The 24,058-nt window shown below is 39.6% G+C and overlaps 1 protein-coding gene across 2 annotated transcripts in view; it reads right to left on the reverse strand.

Annotated features, from left to right (window-relative positions):
- COL14A1 (collagen type XIV alpha 1 chain) overlaps window positions 1-24,058 on the reverse strand; it is a 219,022-nt gene that overhangs the window by 146,345 nt on the left and 48,619 nt on the right. For both annotated transcript variants that reach the window (XM_059165716.1, XM_059165717.1), the window contains exons 6-9: window positions 8,919-9,074; window positions 7,771-7,890; window positions 5,907-6,071; window positions 2,854-3,015 (exon numbers count right to left, since the gene is read on the reverse strand). In XM_059165716.1, coding sequence (XP_059021699.1) covers window positions 2,854-3,015; window positions 5,907-6,071; window positions 7,771-7,890; window positions 8,919-9,074 — 603 coding nt within the window. The remainder of the gene's footprint in view (window positions 1-2,853; window positions 3,016-5,906; window positions 6,072-7,770; window positions 7,891-8,918; window positions 9,075-24,058) is intronic.

Genomic DNA, 24,058 nt, shown 5'->3' on the forward strand with positions numbered 1-24,058 from the left:
TAACAAGGGAATTCTATGAATAACTTTCCACACATATATTCTACAAATTCTATGGAGTGAACCAATTCCTTGAAAAGCAGAAAGTCTCCCCCTCAGATGGGGAATAAGGCAAGGATGTCCATTCTCACTACTCTTATTCAACACAGTACAGGAAATTTCAGCCAGTGAAAGAAGGCAAGAAAATAAAAAGCACAGAAATCAAAAGCAAAGAAATAAAAGTATTCCTATTTGCAAAGGATATGATTTATTGCCTACATAGTAAAATCCCTGAAGATCTAGAGAAAAAACCCTAGAATTAGCAAATTCAAATAATGTCATAGGACACAAAAGAAATATACAAGAATATAATTGTGTTCATATGTGAACACCAAAATTTAAAAAAAAAAAAAAACTAAAATTCCTCAAAATAAAATTAAATACAGAGATGTAAACAGAACAAAACCTGTATGGAATTTGTATCCTAAAAGGTACAAAATGCTGATGAAGATCAAAGGATATGTAAACAAATGGAGGAATTTATCATGTACCAGGACTGGAAGAATCCACGCAGTGAGGATGTCAGTTCTTCTATGTTAATATTTGATAATTGAGAATTGAATCAATGCTATTCCTAACAAAATCCCAACAAGATTTTTATGTAAAATAAATATTTCTCTAATATTTATTTAGAAAGGTAAAGAAAGTGAAATAATGGAAGCAGTTTTCAAATAGAAAAAGCAAATGGGAGAATTCAGTCCATCCAATCTCAAGACTTCTATAGCTACTAGAAATCAAGATTGTAGGATATTGGAAGAGGGTTAGACTCATAGAACCAACAGAACAGAATAGAGAATCCAGACATAAACCCACACAAATTTGCCCAACTGATACCTGACAAAGATACAAAGCCATCCAATGGCAAAAACAGAGCATTTTCAGGAAGTGGTGCTGGAGTAATTGTACGTTGATAGGCGAAAAAACCCAAAAACCTTGATCTGAACTTAAAATCTTTTACAAAAATTTAACCAAGAACATGGACTTAAATGTAAAACATACAGTTTTTAGAATAAAAATACAGAAGAAAATTTGTAGCATTTATGGCCAAAGAGACTTAATACCTACAAAATGCAAAATTAATAAATTGGACCTAATCAAAATTTAAAACTTTTGCTCTGCAAAAGACCTTGTTAAGAGGATAACAGGCACACTACAGGTTTGGGGAAAATTGTAAAAAAAAAAAAAAAAAAAACCCACATATCAAAAAGAATTAGTATCTAACATATAAATGAAGAATTGTCAAAACTTAACAGTTAAAAACTAAACAAACACACACAAACACACATATTCATCTAATTAGAAAATGGGCAAAAGATATGAACAGCCCAAAACCAAATACAGATGTGAAATAAGCATGCACAAAAGATGTCCAATTTCATTAGCCATCAAGGAAATGCACATTCAAACCACAGTGAGATACCACTACATATCTATCAGAATGCCTAAAATAAAATGTAGTAACAACGGTAAATACTAGTGACAATGCACAGAAACAGAATCACACACATATGTTGCTGGTGGGAAGGCAGATTGCTGCAGCCTCCCTGGAAAACAGTGTGGCAGTTTTGTAACAGTAAGTGAAGCATGCTGCTACAATGTGATACAGTAATCTTGTGTTTGGGGTAATTATCCCAGGGTCATTATCACAGTAACATGAAAACTTACTTTCTTGCAAGAACCTATACATGAACATTCATAACAGATTTTTTTGTAACAGCCAAAAATGAAAACTCAGATGTCTTCCTTTCTTTTTTTAATAATTTTATTTTATTTTAATTCCATTAATTCACATATACTGTATTATTAGTTTCAGAGGAAGAATTTAGGGATTCGTCAGTTGCATGTAATGCCCACTGCCCATTCCATCATGTGCTCTCCTTCATACCCATCACCCAGTTACCCCGTTTCCCTACCTACCTCCCCTCCAGCAGTCCTCGTTGTGTTCCTACAGTTAAGCGTCTCTCATGCTTTGTCTCCGTCTCTGATTTCATTTTATTTTTGTTTTTCCCTCCATTCCCCTAGGGTCCTCTGTTTTGTTTCCTAAATTCCACTAATGAGTGAAATCATATGATACAGTGTTTCCCTGTATCCTCCCAATGTGTTCATGGCTAAGCGGACTGTGGTTTGTCCATAGCATGGAATATGGTACAGCAGTAAAAAGGAAAAAAGCTACTAATACATGTAACAAGTAGGATGAATTGCCAGGAAATCATCCTGAATTAAAAAGTCAGTCCTCAAAGATGATATACCACATAATTCCATCCACATCATATTTTCAAAATAGAAACTATGTAGAGAGGGAGCACTGATGAGTGGTTGTCTGGGGTGAGGGAGAGGCTGTGGGGAGAAATAAGTGAATGCGGCCATAAGAGGACAAAAGGCACGATTTCCATGATGGAATTCTGTACTTCGGCTCTCAGTTCCCTCATCTGCCTGGGATATCGTACTGGAGTTTTGCAATATGTCACCATTAAGGGGAACTGGTAAAGCAGACATGATCTTTCTCTACCTTATTCTTTACAACTTTAAATGAATGTATAATTACCTCAAATCCCAAAGTGCAGTTAAAAACAAACACCCGTGATGGTCTAAATCTGACACCACGGAGACAATGATCTGGTGGTTCCACTATTCCTTCCTCGGTGGGGCTGCTAGTATATTCCCTTTCTAAGCTGATGATTCACATCTTAGGGGGCCAAGGGGCTCTGTTTAGAAAGTCATCACGAAAAAGGATCAGAATTTTCATAATCCACGACAGACTCTTGGGCAGAGTAATTCCCACATCCCAGAACGACCGCGTTCGTTTCCTTGCTTTACCTTTGATCTCTCTGTCCTGTTCTTCCACCCGGGAGCAGACGGTCCTCGTCAGACTCTCCACGACTGTGTGCATCAGGTCAAACTCGGCCACATTGTACACGTGAGTGCTGTCCGGCTCAGAGGCGATCTCCCGTAGCTCGTTCTCGTCCGCGTTTTTCACCCCTTGCATTGAGGACAACAGGGAGGGTGGTGACACTCGTGCCCCCTTTGAGAAACCAACCTCCGTGAGCCTGCCCTGAGCCCATTATCACCCCCCAGCAATTGAAGCATCTTCTACTTCACATTGTTAGTTGTTTTCTTAAAAACCACCTTCAGCCATCACTTTTAAGTGATTGCATCCTAATTCCGTTCAGTGAATCTTAACAGGAAGATGCATTAATGAAACTAACTTCTGTCTTGCGTGAAGAGGGCAGAAGCAATAGTAATTAATCCAGCATTCTAAACTATCAACCCCTTGGGTTTCAATTGCTAGAAAATAACTTACTTAAATTAAGAGCTACTTTTAGAATAAAAATTATAAATACAAAAGTATTGTTATTACTATATATGGTATTATTTTATAGCATTAAGAGGAAGCTTGGGAAAGATTCTTTAATATATTCAAGTACAAGGGGCTGACTTGTAACACACAATTTGGCTAAATGAAAATAGGGAAGCTCTGTTTCTCCCACAATCTCTGTGGAATTCCATTGCTGTAAGTGGAGCACAATGCTGGGTGTTTGGAAGGCAGCAGGGAACCGAGTGAGACAGAAAGTTCTCAGCTCCCATGCAACGTTCCCAATCTATCTTAGCCATGGATGCTAACACTCAGAGTGAACCCACTACACCCCAGGAACTATGGTATATGTATGTGTGTGTGTATATATATATATGGAGACATTTAACATTTAATCCCCATATATATATAGAGAGAGAGAGAGACATTTAACATTTAATCCCCACAACCAACCCTACGAGTCTGGCACTGCCATCTCCCCCACTGTATCATCAGTAGGTGCTGCACAGAGAGGTAGATTAACTTCCTCAAGGAAACCCACAGGAAGTGTACAGCTGGGATTCCCACCAGGTAGTTGAGATCCAAAGTCATAGGCTCTTAACTAGTACATTATGTCACCTCTCAGAAGACTGCAAATTAAAATGAGTAAGTGAAATTATAAACAGAAAAGGAAGGCACAAGGTTGGGTTTTATGGGTGTGGAGGTAGATTTCTCTTCCCCAGGCTTCAGAAACAAGGAGCCTTTCTTTATAAATCCGTCATCGCAATCATCTAAGGGTATTTTTTTTTAAAGGTACTGTGGAGGCAGGGAAGGGAGATTACCCAGGGCAACATGAATGACTTCTCAGATGCCTGCCTGTACCATTTGATTTATCTTCCAACCCCAACATATTAAGTGACAAAGTCTGAGTTGTTTCTGAACCATGTGCTTTAGGGGGTTATAAGAATAATAAATACTAATGATTTCCAGGTAATTTCCAGAGAAAAAGTCCAAATTACATCTGCGGGTTCACTTCAAATTTTGTTTAAAAACTCATCCATTTATTATCAACAGGACCACAGAATGGAAACAAAACACATAAATTAATCCCATTAGTCATCTAAAAAGATTTCCTCCATTGGACAAAAGGATAGTAAAATAAAAAATAAAAATTAGATCAATTTCTCTGATGTTTCTTGCCTGAAGGACTTCAACAAAAGCTTCTAACATGTACAGCTGGATCAGTGTCCACAGGCACAAAAAGCACCAAGTACAAGAAGAGACAATGAACTTAACGTCAATAATGCCTTTGATGGCTTTTAGGTAAAACCAATGATTTTGTATTCATATAAGAATATTCTAAGAAAAAATGCCCCCTAACAACAACGACAACAACAAAAACTATATTCTAGGGAAGGTAGCCCGAAATGTCTATTATCTCTTTCTCATCTTTCCAAACTAAATAGTGTGTAGTAAACAGCTTGGAAAAGAGAAGAAAAGGTCATCATGACTGGGAAGGAATTTCTTCTCTAAGGATTTTGCCTTCCTCATCTTCGTGTCCCAGCACCCACCACAACACAGGGCGTAGACCATAGAAGCACAAACTTCTTGAATGGAACCCTCTATAAACCACATTTCCAGGAGAAAATCTAGGAACAGATCAGACGAATTGTTTCCAGTTGGGGGTTTCTGTTTGGTTTTGTTCTGTTTTGTTTCAGTTGGTCTCTACAGTAAAAGATCTTACTGCCAAAGAAACTGTAAACATTTTCATCCAGAGCCAAGTTGCATCATCTAAATGTTTTTGCTGTTAGTTATGCTGAATATGTGCCCCATGTATCCTTTCCACAAGAAGGATACCTTATAAAGAGTTCATCTCAAAGAAATAATACTGCGTATCTAGAACTTTATGCTTTCTAAGTAGCTCCAGGACCTGAATTCCTTGAAAACGATAAACTGGTTTCTCCCTATACTACTAGAGAAGGGACTGCTAAAAGCAATATTAAAGAGAAAGTCCTGGGGTATCTGGGTGGCTCAGTGGGTTAGGCATCCTATCTGGGACTCTTGGTTTCAACTCAGGTCATGATCTCGGGGTCACGATCTCAGGATTGTGAGGTCAAGCCCCGAGTCGGGCTCTGTGCTCAGCAAGGAGTCTGCTTGAGATTCTCTCCCTCTCCCTCTGCTCCTTCCCCCGCCCAAATAAATAAATAAATCTTTACCCAAAAAAGAGAAGAAGTCCTCACTAATTGAAAGATAAAAAACATGTACCTAACCTTTGCATGCTACTTTCTGCTTTTCACAACAATTGATGAATGGGGTAATGGGGTCTCACCCAGAGATCCTCATGCTATAGGGCACGTATAACATAGAGGTAGGTGTAAGGTACGTGAAAGTTACCATAGCCTCCATCTTACATGTAATGAAGCTGGGCTCAGATCAAAGGACTGGCTACGACTAGAGTCAGGACTAGAAACTGTCCAGGTCCCCTGAATTTCAATGAAGTGCACTCAGCATTACATATTCTTTTAACTGGTTGGGTGTCTGTGCCCGTAACTGAAGTAGGACCATGAATAGCACATACCTATGGCAAAGAGTTCGACACCAGATTCACGGAGGTTTCTAGATGGTGGGATAATATCATCTTGGGACTTTCCATCTGTGATCAAAATGCCGATTTTGGACACTCCGGTCCTTGATCCTGCTTCTGGTTTAAAGCTATTTTCAAAAATGTAGCTCAAAGCAAGACCTGGGAGAAAATAAGAAAAAAATGAACACAAACTAATCACCTCTAATAAAAAGCCTTCCAGTTCTAAAAAATGTAATCACAACATGAGTGACTTATTGAGCTAAAAGTTTATTAGTTATGAATTTTCATCTTTAGTTTTTGAAATGACCTTTTTCTTGACAGATCTGATGAAAGCTCAAAAATCCATCAGAATAGAGATAATATGAAAAACTGAACAGTCCATCATTTCAGAAACGAGCATTTATAAAGAACATTAAGTTCCTGGCCAAATGATGTTGACAGATCTGTGTACAAGAAAATGTAAACCTTAATAATTTAGGATGAAGCAGGAATACCTACACAGAAGCAACAACCCCAAATATTACCAAAAATTTGTTTACAATGGCCTAAAGAACCAAAAATTCTCTCTCTTTTTTTAGGGATAGTGGAAGCAGATTCAAAATGATCACCAAATTCCTTCCTTTTGATCATGGCACTTTTCATCCAGGAAAAAAAAAAAAAGAAGGCTGCAATATTGTTCTAAGATTTGCGTTTAATGAAGTTTTTTTTTTGTTGTATTAACAAAAAGATTATGCCTCAAACTGGCAAAGCAATTATCAAGATTCCCATGGTTTTGTTAAAAATCAATGATAGTGTTGTTACTGTTTAAAATGAGCAGCTGCCTTGTATACCTACAGAAGAAAAGATCAGGTACTAAGGTTAAATCCTATGACAACCCATTGTGGCTGGAAAAATTGTAATCTAAATATTCTTACAGTCTTTGTTTGCCAAAAATACGGTGATCCAAGGATCCATAAATATTTTTATGATAACTACTGATTGCAGAATAAGGGCAAAGAAAATACTTTCCTTGAAAATAAAGAAGTAGAAATTTGTTTTCACTTAAATGATGGGGTGGCTAGGGGCACCTGGGTGGCTCATTGGTTCACTGTCCAACTCTTAATTTCGGCTCAGGTCATGATCTCAGGGTCGCAGGATCATGCCCCACATCAGGCTCCATGCTAAGTAAAAAGCCTGTTTAAGATCCCTTCTCTTGGGGCACCTGGGTGGCTCAGTGGCTTAAAGCCTCTGTCTTTGGCTTAGGTCATGATCCCAGCGTCCTGGGATCGAGCCCCGCATCAGGCTCTCTGCTCAGCAGGGAGCCTCCTTCCCTCTCTCTCTCTGCCTGCCTCTCTGCCTACTTGTGATCTCCCTGTCAAATAAATAAATGAAATCTTAAAAAAAAAAATCCCTCCTCTCCCTCTCTCTCTGCCCCTTCCTCCCCTCGAGCTTGCGTGCATGCTCTCTCTCTCTCTCCCCAAAGTAAATAAATAAAATCTTTTTTAAAAATTAAATAATTAGTTAAAAAAATAAGTGAGGGGGTGGCTAGAGGAGAAAGCAGGTAAAAAGAGGAAAATGAACTGGCAGAAGCTAAGACCGCCACAGCTAAGACAGTCCCCAAACACTCTCAGCCTCAGCTTCGCTCCATCTCCTCCTGGCCTAGCCAAGCCCTTCTGGGGGACATTCATGTAGCAAAAGGAATGGCGTGTCTGGGTCTTAATTCTTAAGGCTGAGTTTCAGAAAAGAGTCACCTAGGAATTCCAGATTTTAGTTGAGTTTTAAAATACTATGCCAAGTCTTACAAAGTGGCAGAATGAAGAAATGAAATGAATCTTTGGGGAAGATAAGTTGCTAAAAACACGAACTGAATGAAACATACCTGTTAGTGTATTTCCTCCTTTATAGGGTAGATTTCGGACCGCTTCGATGACCTCATCTTTTGTGCTAAAGGCATTCAAGTGCCATTCTATTCTGGGGTCGCCGCTATACTGTGCAAGACCTGGTAAAAAAGATGAGACAGCCCACCCAGAAATGAGGGATTACTCAAAGATCTAGTGAATTATTATTTGTGAAACCAGAATAATAAAGGGCTTGATCTTTATAACAATTCTTTCTCTGCTTCACTATATATTTTCAAAAAGAATTCTTGGCATCAATTTCAGGAATTAGTTTGGACATATCTTGGGGCAGGAGGAATGTACATATTTTCTAGCCATTTAGAAGTGAGCACCTAATTAGGTACTTAGTACTTAAAAAACAAATCTGATTATATTTGTAGATAAAAGATCTAGATTTACTGGTTCATTTTTATCCTCAAAGGAATGATTTTGATTAGTGGCTATATAAAAGTGAAACTATGAGACTCTATATGATAAAGCCATAGATTTATAACTTTTTTTGATCTTAGCTAGCACTAACTTGGCAAAGATTATTTGTACTATAAAGCTACTTCCAATTTCCAATTTTCTTAGTTCAAAATTCCACTGGATTCCATTGTTTCTTTTAAATAAAAAGAAAACTTCTACCTGAAAAAATCCTTAAACCAGTTGCAACTTTAAAAGTTATTATTATTGGGGCGCCTGGGTAGCTCAGTGGGTTAAGCCACTGCCTTCGGCTCAGGTCATGATCTCAGGGTCCTGGGATCAAGTCCCGCATCGGGCTCTCTGCTCAGCGGGGAGCCTGCTTCCCTTTCTCTCTCTCTGCCTGCCTCTCTGCCTACTTGTGATCTCTCTCTGTCAAATAAATAAATAAAATCTTAAAAAAAAAAAAAAAGTTATTATTATTACGAGGCAGAGAAGATTTTGACATTTTTGAAAATTAAAATGTGTTCAATAATTAGCCAAATGACAGCATTATTCAGCGTAAATTAGCAGGAACAGATATTTATTGATCCAAACTTGTGCTCTTAGGAATATCACCATAGCTCCAACCCTGTAATTCTAGAAGCTGCTCTCTAAAGTTTTTTGAAATCTCTTATGAAGCTTATCTACATTGACAGCTGACTTGGGCTAGTAACAGAACATGTACCAATTCGTGTCTTCTCTGAGCCCACGTTGAAGGCTGTCACCAGGTTTTCCAGGAAAAGTCGAACCAGTCTGAAGTTGAATCTGCCAATACTCCACGAACCATCAACCAGGATCACAATATCAGCAATTGCTGGAGTTTCACAGAAAAACTTCACTTCTGCAAAACACAACCCAGAAAAATACCTGTATCACTGCTGGCACTTAAAAAAAAAAAAGTGATTCTATTTTATATCTTTCTGATAACTTCGTGCTAATAATACAAGAAAGTCCCTATTAAAGCAACGGTGTTTTTACAATGTTTCCCTTAAATTCATTCTTCCTAGGGAAAAAAAAAAAAATGTGGTAACAGCTGGCAGCAGAGGGAGTGTTCTGGAAATAGTTAGCAAAACACTGGCAGGTTCACACCGTTCTGGCAACTCAAGCCTTCTGTGTGTTTTAGAGAGTAGTGTCTGCGAAAAATCATCCAGCTCTGGGCTTTGGCCTGTAGATTCTTTCCAGGAAAGGTCTTAGCAACCAGTGTGAGGGAGTCAGCAGAGGTGGGACGATGGCCAGAAGGCAGAGAGGCAGCTCTCCTGTTCTAATAAGTTACCCTGGTGGAAGCGATAGAACAGAAATAGGGGCTTCCTGAATCCAAGGAAAAGTCACAGCCATGCATTTAATCTAGGAAAGGTACCCAGCGTGATGGGATGAGCACTGGGTGTTACATGCAACTGATGAACTACTGAACTCCATCTCCAAACTAATGATGTACCCTAGGGTGGCTAATTGAAAGTGAGTAAAAATTAAAGAAAAGAAAGGTACACAGACCTTGGCTAAAGTAGGAAGGGTTTGTGGAAGAAGAAAATTAGGAAAGGGTTTCCCCATATTCAAATTCTTTTGCATACTGTATCTCTCTATGACAATAAGACTTTGTCCCTAAAAATCATTTAGTAATTGATTCTTGAAATGGCCCAATTAGGCTGTAGAATAAGGTGCTAGAAAAAGAGGCCCAGAAGCCAGCGTGGTACTACCCTAAGCTTTACCCTTAGAGAAAGTCTTAGCTGGAGTGATCTTGGCAACAAAAGAAGAAGCTATCTGATGAAGGGTAGATCTGGGCTTGACTCGGTGTCACCCAGAGCCAAGAAACTAAAATATTCTTAATGTATTTCAGAACCTTTAGAATTCTGCAGTATTGTTAGTACCTTTGGTGAAAGTGTTTATACTCTAGTTTGTGCTTCCAAACGGGCTACTGAACTCTGCTCAGTGTTCATATTCGGACTACTGATCATGAAGACTGTGTGTGTTTCTTTGGGTCCATGTCCACTTCTTGAAACTGACCAACTAATTCCTATCTCATTTGTTTCCTAACATTAAAATGATAATAAAACAATATTTGAAATGCAATGTTGTTATTATAATGGGACCAAAACATGGAAGTGTTTATGAATAAATTGAATCAATTTTTCCCCCAGGAGAAAAATAATCAACCTACTATGGTTGGAGTAGGAAATTCAATAGATGCCCCTGAACCTACCAGGCCACATTACTCTAAAAAAAGCTTGTGTTTTTTTTTTTTTTTTTTTCCTCCCTCAGACATAAATATGCATGGAATACTTAGATCCTTTTACCAGAAGGAAAAAAAATGTACTTGCCAATGAAATAATCAGATACTCATTATGGGAGCTAAAGAGTACTGTTCAATGAATCCAAAGTTTACATATTACATTTTTGGGCACCAAATCTCCCTTCTTTAATAATAAAATACAAAGCCACTACACTGACGTATTCTAAAACAGAATGATTGCAAGAAGTCACGGGATAAAAATTAATTTGGTTTTTGGAAATAATCAGGGAAAATTGAAGTCTTTTGAAACTTTAAGAATCTATTTCTCTCAGTGTTTATGGGGGGAAACTTACTGCAAATGGAGAGTCCTTTTCTTTCTTTTCCAAAACTATTGGGGAGATACTGTTTCACTGTTTAATAAATTGTTTGAGTGCATCGTAGATAAGGTCTTAGAAAAGGAACCATTTCTCCATGCTTATTTTGAAGAGGACTATGAAAACTGATATTTTATGTGAGAGCAAAAACAAATGAGTTCCACCAAAATGCAGCAATTGGGATGACTCTTGGCAACACACCACTCTTTGGTAGGTAGCGATATTTGGTGGGGGGAAATAGGAATCCCAGAAAATTATTAGTAGTACGATATCTTTTTATAAAAGTAAAATAATTAATATAAAAGTACTCCCTTTTTTAGAAATATATATGGGCATTATAGATCTAGAAGGGGGAGTTGGGTGATGAAGATAGAGTCCAAGACCATGGTTGTCTTGGGTGAGAAGAACCAAGGAATTGGCGTGGCAGTAAAACCTTCTGGTGATATGTGGGTTGTGGGCAAAGTCTTAGCTTTTCTGGGAAACAGAGGGGTTTGAGTGATCATTATGCTATTAAAAATGACGGGGGGGGGTGGGAGTTGGGGTACCAGGTGGTGGGTATTATAGAGGGCACGGATTGCATGGAGCACTGGGTGTGGTGAAAAAATAATGAATACTGTTATGCCAAAAATAAATAACAAATAAATTTTAAAAAAATTAAAAAATAACAAATTAGATAACTAATCAAAAATAATCCTACTTGGAATGCAGAAAATATTGACTAGAAAAATAATTTCAGTGTTTACATCATACAACTTTAACAACAAACCTTAAAACACGGTACCATTCCCCACATACTTCATTTGAAATTAAGGCCTCTGTGTGCCCTGTCTTCTAACTAAAGCCCAGTATCTGTTATATCAGCAGAAAGATGCAGTTTTTAAGATATTGTTGGATTTCGGAAGTCAAAATATATCATCGGTTTTGCATTTCAAAGCTTGATTTCTCTTCAAGATTAGTGCACACACACTTGGGAACTGTGGAAACAGCATTTTTTTTTTTTTAATGCCCTAAACTCTGATCATTAGCTCTAAGGTCTACACAAACTCAGGGATGCTCAAGGCTATTTCCCACTGTAGCAGGCACAAATGCAGCATGTCCAGCCCCACTAAGATTCAGCTTAGGCGGAACAAACTGTGTGTATGGTTTGTGCTGGGTATATCCTGCCAAGTGTGTTTGTGCCCAAGGCAGACCAATGTTCAAACACCTGGGACAAGAGGCAGTTTTAAAGTTCCCATGTTCAAGTTCAATAATCACACATCTCAAACATGACTCCAGCTGCTCTAGTGAATCTTTTAAAATATATATTCAATTTTCATCAATTTTGAGTGTCTTCTGGGTATCTGGGTAGCTCAATCAGTTAAGAGTCTGCCTTCGGCTCAGGTCATGATCTCAGGGTCCTGAGATCGAGTCCCACATTGGACTCTTTGCTCAGTGGGGAGCCTGATTCTCCCTATCCTCCTCGGCTCCTGTCCTCTGTTGCTATCTCTGTCTCTCTCTCAAATAAATAAAAAATATCTTCTAAAAAATAATAATTTTGGAGTATATTCAAATCTTATTGAAAGTGAGAGCCCAGATACAGCACTGATGACAAGTGATACCTCCTTCTACTAGAAAATAGTTACCCTGTGTCTGCAGAGAGGGACCACTCAGAAAAACAACAACAACAACAACAAAACAAAACAAAAAAGCAAAGAAACCTAATGTTTAATCTTAAAATGTGTTAAAGAATCAAGTGGTAGAAAACCAGATACATCTGGGAGCCCAGATAAATGTCATGTAAAATTCTGTAGCCAAATATATTTTTTAAATGCATTTTTTTTTTTAGATTTTATTTATTTATTTGACAGACAGAGATCACAAGCAGGCAGAGAGGCAGGCCGAGAGAGAGGAGGAAGCAGGCTCCCTGCTGAGCAGAGAGCCCGATGCAGGACTCGATCCCAGGACCCTGAGATCATGACCTGAGCCGAAGGCAGCGGCTTAACCCACTGAGCCACCCAGGTGCCCTTTAAATGCATTAAAAAGGGATAAGTACATGTCCACATTAACCAAGCTATGGGAAGAGCCCAGATGTCCAACCAGAGATGAATGGACAAAGAAGACGTGGTCTATGTATACAATGGAATACTACTCAGCCATAAAAAAAAAGAAATCTTGCCATTTGAGATGGTGTGGATGGAACTGGGGAGTATTATGATAAGCAAAAACAAGTTAGGTGGAGAAAAACAAACATCATATAATTTCACTCATACGTGGAATTTAAGAAACAGAACAGATGAACACAGAGGAAGGAAAGGAAAAATTAAACAAGATGAAAACAGAGAAGGAGATAAACCATAAGAGACTGTTAACTACAGGGAACAAGCTGAGGGTTGCTGGAGGGGAGGTGGGGGAGTGATGGGGGTAACTGGGTGATGGCCATGAAGGTGGGTACTTGATGGAATGAGCACTGGGCGTTATACGTCACTGATGAATCACTAAATTCTACCTCTGAAACTAATAATACAGTATATGTTAATCAAATTGAATTTAAATAAAAGACCCCCCACAAAAAAACAAGAAATTCCACAGTTTTGCTAGTTATCAAGCTGCAAATCAGCCTAGCGGTCAAATATGACTGTGAGTTCTTAAAATCAAATGATAAACAGTTTATTGATAAAATAAAAACAAATAAATAAATAGTGGTAAAATACAAATAAATAAATAGATAAATAAATGGGATGTACATATCCTTTCATTGTTAAAACAGTATTCTGTAATTAATTACGGTAAGAAAATAAATCTTTCTAGCCCTCCGTATTGTATTTAACGTTAAAGCCAAGGAGCAGAGAAAATGATTTCTTGAATGGTTTTTTAATTCAGCTCTTTGCTTAACTATGGACTTATCTAAAATGCAATTCTGAAAATGCAGGGAGTGTAAGGAAAAAAAAAAAAAAAAAAGGAAAAGCTCAGCAGCTGATGGCAAGCAAAGGAAAGCACCCACCTGTCGGTTAGGTCACTAGCCTAACACTGAGGTCACAGATGGCATCAGAAGGAGCAGCTCCCGGAAACCAATGATGCCCTATCTGAAAGTTACATCCATCATGGCATTCAGTGTTAAGCCCTCCATGCTCATGTATGTTTCAGATCCCACAAGAGCTCTAGGACACAGGTACTATTTTTATTGGTCCCACTTCCAGCCAAAAAGTATGCTGTACATAGATTGAGTGATTTGCCTAAGAGGTCATACACTGAAGAAATGTCAAGGCTGGGGTTTGAGCCCCAGCATCGTATCTTTAAAATCTAAGCTTTTAGGGGTGCCTAGGTAGCTCAGCCATTAAAAGACAGACTCTTGATTTCAGCTCTGGTCATGATCTCCTGGTCTCTGGAGATGGAGCCCCACATTGGGCTCTGTGCTCAGCGGGGAGTCTGCTTGAGATCCTCCCTCCCTTTGGGCGCCTGGGTGTCTCAGTCAGTTAAGCATCTGCCTTTGGCTCAGGTCATGATCTCAGGGTCCTGGGATTGAGCCCAACCTCAGGTTCCCTGGTCGGCAGGGAGTCTGCTTCTCCCTCTCTCTCTCTGACCATCCCCCAGCTCATTCTCACTCCCCCCACCCCAAAATAAATAAATAAAATATTTTTTAAAAAAATCTCTCTCTCTCTCCTTCTGCCCTTCCACTCCATGTTCTCTCTCTCTCAAAAATAAAAAAATAAAAATCTTAAAAAAATAAAATCTAAGCTTTCAGCCAAAAGGCTGTATAGACTTCTTAAAAAGAGAGAGAGATTGATTTCATTTATTTATGTTGAAGAGAGACAGCACATGTTGGGGAAGAGGCAGAGGGAGGGGGATTTGAAGCCGACCCTCTGCTGAGTGTGGAGCTCCCTCTCAGGACCTGAGATCACATCCCAAGCTGAGATCAAGAATCAGAGGCTTAACTGACCGAGTCACCCACAAGGCCAGTGGGCTCCACAGACGTCTGTAAGGCCCTCTACATCATACGAATTTAGAAAGCAGAGGAAAGAGTCTCCAGTGTGAAGGGGCATCCCCACAGAACTGGCCCCTGCTGTGACCACCACAGCTAGTATGTTTTATTTGCAAGCATTTAATTGTCTGTCTAAAACTTTCCCCCTTCCCAATATAATACACTTAGTACTTAAATAGCCAATGCAAAAAGAATCTCTTTAACAGCAATTTTATACCAATTTTACTGTGCTATTGACATCCTGAGAGAATTTTGTGTTGAAAACACAAGTTAATTCAAGTACCCCTACCTGTCCACAGAGGCTTTGCTCCAGGCCAGTTCCTCCAGAACCAAGCAGTAGAACTGAACCCTTCCTAACCACCCCTGCCCCGGGGTTCTTAATAAAAGCTTTTCAGTGGGTCACCAAAAAACAAACAAAAACAAAAACAAACCTCCTCAATCAGTATAAATCAGTCTACTCTAAACTTATTTATTAATTTGATATTATGAGACTAATTTTCTGGATAACATTTACTTATTTATAAATTTGTATTTAATATTTTCTGTATACCAAGCACTGTTCTGGGCACTCAGGAACACAGCAAAGTTCTTGCCTCCCTGCTGCTTAAATTCTTAGTAAGAGGAAACACAGTCTAGCAAAACCATGTAAGTTCAGATTTTTTAAAGTGCTTTATAAAAATAAACATAATGATATAAAGAGTAATTGTGTATGGGTGGAGGGAGTGATACTTTGGTGAGAATGACATGAAATTACCAAATCAAAAGTCTTCCTTTTAAACCATATTATTCCTTTTATTCTAATAGCATTCAAATTAACAACCTAATTTGGTTTCTATAGGAATATTCACACCATGTTCATGGGTAAAAGTGTTTGCCAACATAGTTAATGGAAAAAGAAAAGAGAGAATTAACAAAAGCAGACTTTTCCTGTTAGGCAAACTCCTACGCATCCTTCAAAACCCAGGTCAGACTTCATGACTGCATACAGCTTTTCCAATAGTCCTCAGATAGGACTCATTATCCACCATGTGACCAGAGGCAGTAGTTAGGGACTAACTACTGCCTCTGGACATGGTTTGCTGTATTCATAACACTAGACTATTATGATAGTTTTTTCCCATTTTTATCTCCCTGATTTGACTGAAATCAGTAAGAGAAGAGAAATTTGCATCTTTTTTATTTCCTTTGTCTGGCCCAATTTTTGCCACGAAGCACATCAATGAAGTACATTGAACTGTGTTGTTAAAAAGGAATTCCTCTTTTCACATAATTTATCCTCCAGCAAAGCATTAGAAAAATAAACCATGACGGCGCAGTTAAATATAGTCTCTCCCCCCACCGTGGCTCACTACTACACAGGGAAAGTGGATTACAGATATTTAAGGATTGGAGACATTGTATCAGACTTGCCTGTCTTCCTTGCTATTTTTCAAATGCATGAGGCAAAGCTGGAAGAAAGGAAAGCATGTACTATATTTACTCACATTATCTCAGTATGCCCTCAGAAAATCTCACGACGATTTTCACCACAACTGGTTGGATTCATTTAGTGGCTTCAAATCATTTTTTCTATGCCACTAGCAAAATACCTAGCTAGGCCATTAATTACACAAGACATCTGAAGGAAAACTGTGGTCACAGAACAATTTTTCACTTAAGCCTCTCATGAGGTTAAGTGCAGATTTCCAAACCAAAAGAAAAGCTCACTTCCAAGACTGGCTTCGGCTACATCCCTGACAATTTTTTTTTTAGAGTTGACACTATTTTATCAATGGTTCTAAATAGGGTTTTTCAATACATTGGTACATTCTGGTTCTTTCAATGTTCGGGGTGTCATTATTGCCTCATTTCTTAAAAAAAAGAAAATGAGGTTCAGAGAGACAAGAGAATGAATGAATCAGTGTTTACACCATAGTCAGGGCTGGATGCCGGGTCTTCGAAAGGTTTGGTCCAACGTGACTTTTTCTTTTCTTTTTTTTTTTTTTTTTCTTTAAGATTTTATTTATTTATTTGACAGAGAGAGACAGACAAGAAGGAACACAAGCAGGAAAAGTGGGAGAGGGAGAAGCAGGCTCCCTGCTGAGCAGAGAGCCCGACTCGGGGCTCGATCCAATGACCCTGAGATCATGACCTGAGTTGAAGGCAGACGCTTAACCACTGCGCCACCCAGGCGCCCCCAACGTGACTTTTTCATCAGACCATGCACCACCATCACAGAAAATGTCCTCACATAATGCGACCCCCCTCCCCATTCTGTATTTATTTATTTATTTATTTATTTATTTATTTATTTTGCAGGACTTCTTACTTTATAATAGAATGGTTAATTTTATGTATCAACTTGATTGGTCCACAGGGGGCCTGGACTTTTGGTTGAACATCATTCTCGGTGTGTTGGTGGGGGCTGTTTCAGGATGACATTAGCATTTGCATCTACAGACTAAATCCTTTCCTCATCCAATTGACTGAAAACCCGAGCAGAGCAAAAGACTGAGGAAAAGGGACCTGCACCTGCCTAACTGCCATGAGCTGCAACAGCGGCCCCATCTGAAACATTGCCTGTTCTTGGACCTCGAGCCCGCCAGTTTTCAGACTAAAACTTCCACCATCAGCTCTCCTGTGCCTCCAGATTGCTGACTGCAGACCTTGGGACTTTTTAGCCTCCAAAATCATGTGAGCCTATTCCTTATAATTAATCTCTTTATATCGGTATCTACATACACATAGACACAGAGAGAGATAGGTATAGATATGGATAGATATTGACATAGATATCTAATTATCATAGTTACATAGTTACATATACATGTAGTTATTTATTTATTGACTGCAGCAAATAGTTGTCATTGCTTCTTTTTTTTTACAGTAATAAAAAGACCTGCCACATAGTGACTGCTTTCACCAGAAGCTTTGCATGTATCTTTTCCATTCCAGCCCCATATTCATGCTACAAGGTAGGTGTTTTTCTCGCTCCACTGAAAAAGAGAGGTTAGAAACTTAGAAAGGTTCAGTAACTTGCCCATCATCACACACTGAGCAGGTGGAAAAGCTGAAGTTCAAATCCAAGACTGACGTCAAAGCCTGAACCACTTTGCTATTGTCCTAAGCAGCTCCCTTCAAAGAAGTATTTGCAAGGAAGGAAGAGAGGAATAAGGAAGGAATGAGGAAGGGAAGGGGGAGGAAGAGAGGAAAGGGGGAAGGAGGGAGAGAAGGAGCCATTAAAAAGAGGATGAGGTTGCCTGGGCGGCTCAATCAGTTGGGCATCTGCCTTCAGCTCAGGTCATGATCCCAGGACCTGGGATCGAGCCCTACGTTGGGTTCCCTGCTCAGCAGTGAACCTGCTTCTCCCTCTCCCTCTGCCTGTTGCTTCCCCTGCTTATCCTCCCTCTGTTGAATAAAATCTTTAAAAAAAAATAAATAAAATACAAAGAGCATGAAATCAAAATCATATTCTCTTGCCTTCTAACCAAAAGAACATCTCAGCAGTCTCTCGGAGCCCTGCACAGGGCTCCCTCAGAGCCCAGCAGTAACTGACAGTCCCATAAACATCACTTTCATTACATTTTTTCTCTGCTCAAAGGCTATAAAGGACCAAGAGAAGACAATAAGCTGTCTTCAAATGTTTAAAGGACTGTCATACAGAAGATGGGTTAGCAGTGTTCTGTATGTCCACAAGGAAACAGATTTCACCTCAATTTGAGAAAGAACGAATAGTCAAGATTTCCCTAGATCACAGGGAAACCGTGAGATCTTTGTCAATGAGCAGATGGAGGTTAACCATCATGGGCATGACAGAGGCTTCTCAACCACCCTCGCAACTGGTGGAACTCCGTGGCTCTCCAAGCACCTGGCAATTCTACATTTTAAGATAACTTAACCTAAGCTATACATGGTGCTTCTCAAAGCTTTCCATAATATAAGTCCACTCGATCTGTCCCTACTGAGTTCACACTTCATGCCAATAAAACTGCCCTCCTTTCTCCCCCAAATGGTCCCATCTCTCAGACTTCTGACTCAATCTTTATCTCCCCTTCTGTCTCCACCATTTCTATCCTTTCTAACCTTTCCTTACCCCTATGCAAAACACCTAAAATAGACTTTACTTCCTTGGAAAATATATGGTCCTTTAAAAATACTTTTATATAGAGTTTGCTTTAACATTTATTTGTACAATTATCTGGTTATTTCCTGATTTTTCTAAGATAATACAGACTCAAGAGAGGCTGTTTCACCCGAACATCTTTATTTAAGAACAAAACTTGCTCAACGTCACAAGCCCGGGTACTACATGCACATTTATTTTCACGTCTGCATATAGTACTACATGACTTGGGCGTGTGTTCATGTTGGTTCTTAGGGGATTTTCTGAAAAATGCAACCACTCAATCATCTCTGTAATTCCAATTCATCCATAACAAACAGATTCTGACATTTTGTGATTTCTAAGGCTGAGATCCCTACTCAATCTGACAGCAACAGTCAGGCCTGCAGGTGTAGACACAAGAGGTTTAATACAAAATTCTTAGATAAGAAGGAAGGTATCAGTCAGACAAACCCAAGCATTCCTACAGCGGACAGACTCTACCAAAGTCTATAGCAGGACTCATAGCTCTAAGATATCTGATTTAAAGAAGAAAAACCCATACATTACAAGTTCTTTTAAAAATGAGGGACTTGAGGGGCACCTGGGTGGCTCAGTCAGTTAAGCGTCTGCCTTCGGCTCAGGTCATGATCTCAGAGTCCTAGGATGGAGCCCCACATTGGACTCCCTGCTCAGCGAGGAACCTGCTTCTCCCTCTGCCTCTGCCCCCTGCCCCCTGCTGTGCGCACCCTCTCTCGCTCATCTCATTCACCACTCTCTATCTCAAACAAATAAATAAAATCTTTTAAAAAAATGAGGACATTTGAAAACTTATTTAAGGAAGAACTATGTTCTCTTCCTACCAGAGAAGTCACAGGCAAGAATGATAAAATTTGCTGGAGGCCCTCAGACAAGGTCTGAAAATCCTTTTAAAATGTCTTAGCAAGCGTGGGGGACAGGCGGACTAAAGGAGCTAGAAGTCTATTGCGAGGAGAATCTCATCTCCTCGCCCTCAGGAAATCTTGTCATTTTACATACACAGGTATAACGTACTCTGCAGGTGTCAATGATTATTTTCTGATTCACTGATCCTGCCTCTTGTCGCTCTGAATTCCTGAACATATCAACTGTAATGCTTCACATCAAGGAAAAAGCCCCCAGAAATCAGCTTTCTGCTTTTTTATGATAAAAACACTCTTTCCGTTTACACAGTCTTCCTGAATCTTCTCCACAGGATTGTGACCCTCTCTCTTTGGGTCTAAAACAAGCTGCATCCCAATATTCAACAAAGAGCAGTTGATAATGTGAGGCACTCTGTTGCATTCTGTATGTTATTTTCTCTTCAAAATGAAGACATTAAGGAAATAGGAAATGGAAAATGGGTTGGAGACTGACAGTCCTTGGGTGCCTGAGATGTCCCAGGGCCTGTCATCCCTGTGCCAGAGGCTCATCCTCACATCCCTGACTTTAGTTACTCTGCTTTTGCTCTGAGAGGTCGGTAGTCCTCCCTTACCCATGGTCCTCCCTTATCCTGCGGTCATCATGGTCTAGAAGCAGATGATTCTCCCTCTGAGGTATCATCAGAAGGTCAAACGGAGCCTAACCCTTCAACACAGTGCCTAGGTCATTCCCCTCACGCCAGCATTTTATCTTTCACACCGTCACAAGGAGAGGAAGGCGGGTATAAGACTGTAAGGTAATTTTGAGAGGGAAAGAGAGACCACATTGACAGAACTTTTATCACAGAGTAATGTTAGAATGACTCTATTTTATTAGTAGTTCTTGTTGTTAATCTCTCACTGTGCCCAATTTACAAATTAAGCTTTATCATAAGTCTGCACAAGTAGGGAAAAGGATTGTATCTAGAACGTTCAGTCCCATACGTGGTTGCAAACGCCCACTGGGGGTCTTGGAACGCATCCCCGCAGATAAAGGGGGGACCCCCGTATGCCTAAGGTTGGATGGCTAGGTAGCAAGTGAGGCAAGATTTCACTCCAAGAGATGTTTCACCGCAAAGCCTGGGTGTTGTATTCTAAGCCACAGTGATCTCACAAAGTAATGAGGAAAATAAGGGTGAAAAGAGAAATTCAATATGGGAAGGAAAAAGTATTCTGAGAAAAATGTTTTTATTTATTCTCTTAAACCTTAGGCCGGAAAGCAATTCATATCATCTTCTGAAGTCTTCTTTGAGCATGTTTGCACAGACTCAGGGACCTATGATGTGTCTCAGACCTTATACCTGATAGAGCATTCTTTGCTCGCTCTGTGCTTCTGTGAAATGTTCTGGAATGCTTGGAGGGAAGAAGTGAGGGGCAGAGGGCTGTAATTATATCACAGCTTCTCTGTTAACACAGTTGTAACAGATGACGATTTCTCAACCTTTTTTTAAAATTAATAAATTTGTTTCTTCGTAAGACACATCAGCAGTTTATTAAGCAAGCTGAACTTGCTGAACTTCTCAACTTTTTCCTCACTAAATTAATAAATAAAATTACTTAACATCATTTTTTAAAAACAGTAGGGTTTTTTCATGGAAGAGGGGCAGAGAAGGAGAGAGAATCGTAAGCAGGCTCCACACCCAGTGCAGAGCCCGACAGGGGACTCGATCCGACAACCCTGAGATCATGACCTGAACTGAAATCAAGAGTCAGACGCTTCACTGATGGAGCCACCCAGATGCCCCTAAAAACAGGGTTTTGTTTAATATACCAAAAAGCTGAGGAACACACAAGAGCACACAGCTAGATCTCTGTCATTGAGAAATGGTGTCAATCAGTCCTTCTATTCCTCCTCGTTCTGATTTTGTCTTTTGAAGTCTTATCTTTGAATCTGGCGTTCTATATTTTCTTCAACAAGGACTCAGGGTGTAACTATCTACTTATGTTCTTCCAACCTCTGTTCTATTAGATCCCTTCTCAAATGTACATATTTTCTTTTTCATAGTCTGTCATAGTCTGTCAATCCCTTCTCTCGCTTTGAATATTTCTACGACTTTAATAATATTGTTTATTTAATCGTCTTTATGTCACCATTCCATAATTAAAATCCATGGGATCCTGAGACCACCCTTTTTGTGTCTTCTGATTCTTACTCATGGTACATGGTTTACTTCTGTGTTTCAAAAGTTTGGATTCCAACCTCTTTCTTGACATTGCTTTCTCCATGGCCATCTTTAGTAATTGAGTTATAGGTCGTGCCTCAAATGGGTGGATTTTGTGTTTGCATCTGCCAGGCACCTTCCTTTTGCCAACTCTGAGCAATTTTTATAGTAGTCTGTTGAATAGGAGGATCCCAGAGCATTTGACAAGTGTGAATTTGAATGCTTGATGTGAACATAGTATAGGCCCATGGTTATCAATTCCCAAGATGTTATCCCTCACTCAGGGCACAGGCATAGACAGAAAGGCTTCCACAAAATCTCCCTGTGCATATTTTAGTCCATCCTGGTGCTGTTGCTGGTACACTGTATCAGCTGTCTAGATAACAGTAATTATAACAATAAAGAGAAAAAGAAAAAGGAGCAAGGGGACAGAGAAGCAGAAGAAGAAGGAAAAGGAGGAGGAGGAGCCTCTATCGAGCATGTCCAAGGGCGAGGCACCCACCTAAACACTTTATTGCATGAATTCCAGCTCACAACCTAACTCCAACGTCCAGTTTATGAATGAACCCAATCCCTCCCCTCTCTCCTCTAAGAGTCAAGATCTAACCAGCATTAATCTCCAAGCCCCACCCATTCTCCTTTGTTGTCACTGATCTTCTGACTTCTGCCTTCCCAAAATTCAGATCGCCAGCAATCCCATTCTTGTCGAATTGAACTCCTAGCCTTGAGCTTGGTAGATCTAAGACCCAGAATAACTGGTGGAAAAGGTAGTAAAAATTTCTAAATTATCTCTTAACACTGAGCCAAGAAACCATAAAATTAACAGAAAATAAGCAAATCTATTAAATAATAATAATAAAAATAACACCTTCAGAATAATCATGTTTCCTGGCTGAGCTCAGCCACAATGATGATATATAATGAAGACCCGACTCTTCTCCAAAAATAACACCACAGGCACCAAGTCCCTGCCAGACTATGTTAGTGGAGTGAGAGTAGGATCCTACATACTGGGAGCATCAGGGATTCCCAGTGCCCAACGCAGCACTCAGCACCAAGGGGGTAACCGCCAAACCTCTTCTATGCATTCATTGTTAAATCAATAACATGAAAGATTGATCTATGGTTATAGTGATTCATGTGAACTCTACACTGCGATATCAGTAGCCAATATGTATGTAGCACTTACTAAGTTCTAGGTCCTTGACACATGTTAACTGATTTAAACCTCATAACCAAATTTTGGGAGCGGTCATGTCTCAGATTTGAAAAGAAGTCAAATGGGCTAGATAGTATGAGAAGCTACATCCACTGAAGGTTTATGTTGGGGAGCACATCTATGCCATCCTTATTGGAAATATCAACACATACCAGCTGTTCTCAGAAAAGCAATTAAATCACTCGGTTCATCAAACGATTCTGTTCCATAACACTCAAAAGCAAGGAACAGCAACCTTTTTCTGAAAAGGGCAGGATAGGAAATGTTTTAGTCTTTGCAGGTCACAGGATACCTGTTGCACCGCTCAGCGTGGGTTTTGTGGGAAAGCGACTGCAGACAATGCGTAAACGATCGAACCCAGCGGTGTTCCAATAAAAGTTTATATAAGAAAACAGGACTGTATGTGAGCCATAGTTTACCACTCCTCAAAAGAATAACTTGCACTCATTTCATTTTTTTTCCCATGGGAAAAAGACCCTCCCCTGATCTTCTCGTTGTAGAAAACTTAAAAAAAAATCATTATAAAAAAGCAAAGCGGGGGCGCCTCGGTGGCTCAGTGGGTTAAAGCCTCTGCCTTCGGCTCAGGTCACGATCCTAAGGTCCTGGGTTTGAGCCCCGCATTGGGCTCTCTGCTTAGCAGGGAGCCTGCTTCCCCACCTCTCTCTGCCTGCCTCTCTGCCTACTTGTGGTCTCTGTCTGTCAAATAAATAAATAAAACCTTTTAAAAAAAAAAAAAAGAAAGAAAGCAAAGTGGGTCAAAGGTCTTAATTGAAAAACCACAAAAAGTGGGGAAAACCTTCTATATGACTTTTCCTATCTGTTTCATAATCTCTTTCAATCAGGTTCTGCATTCTTGTGCAAAACAC

This window comes from Mustela lutreola, chromosome 3 (genome assembly GCF_030435805.1).
Source record: "Mustela lutreola isolate mMusLut2 chromosome 3, mMusLut2.pri, whole genome shotgun sequence".
Taxonomy (NCBI): Eukaryota; Metazoa; Chordata; class Mammalia; order Carnivora; family Mustelidae; genus Mustela; species Mustela lutreola.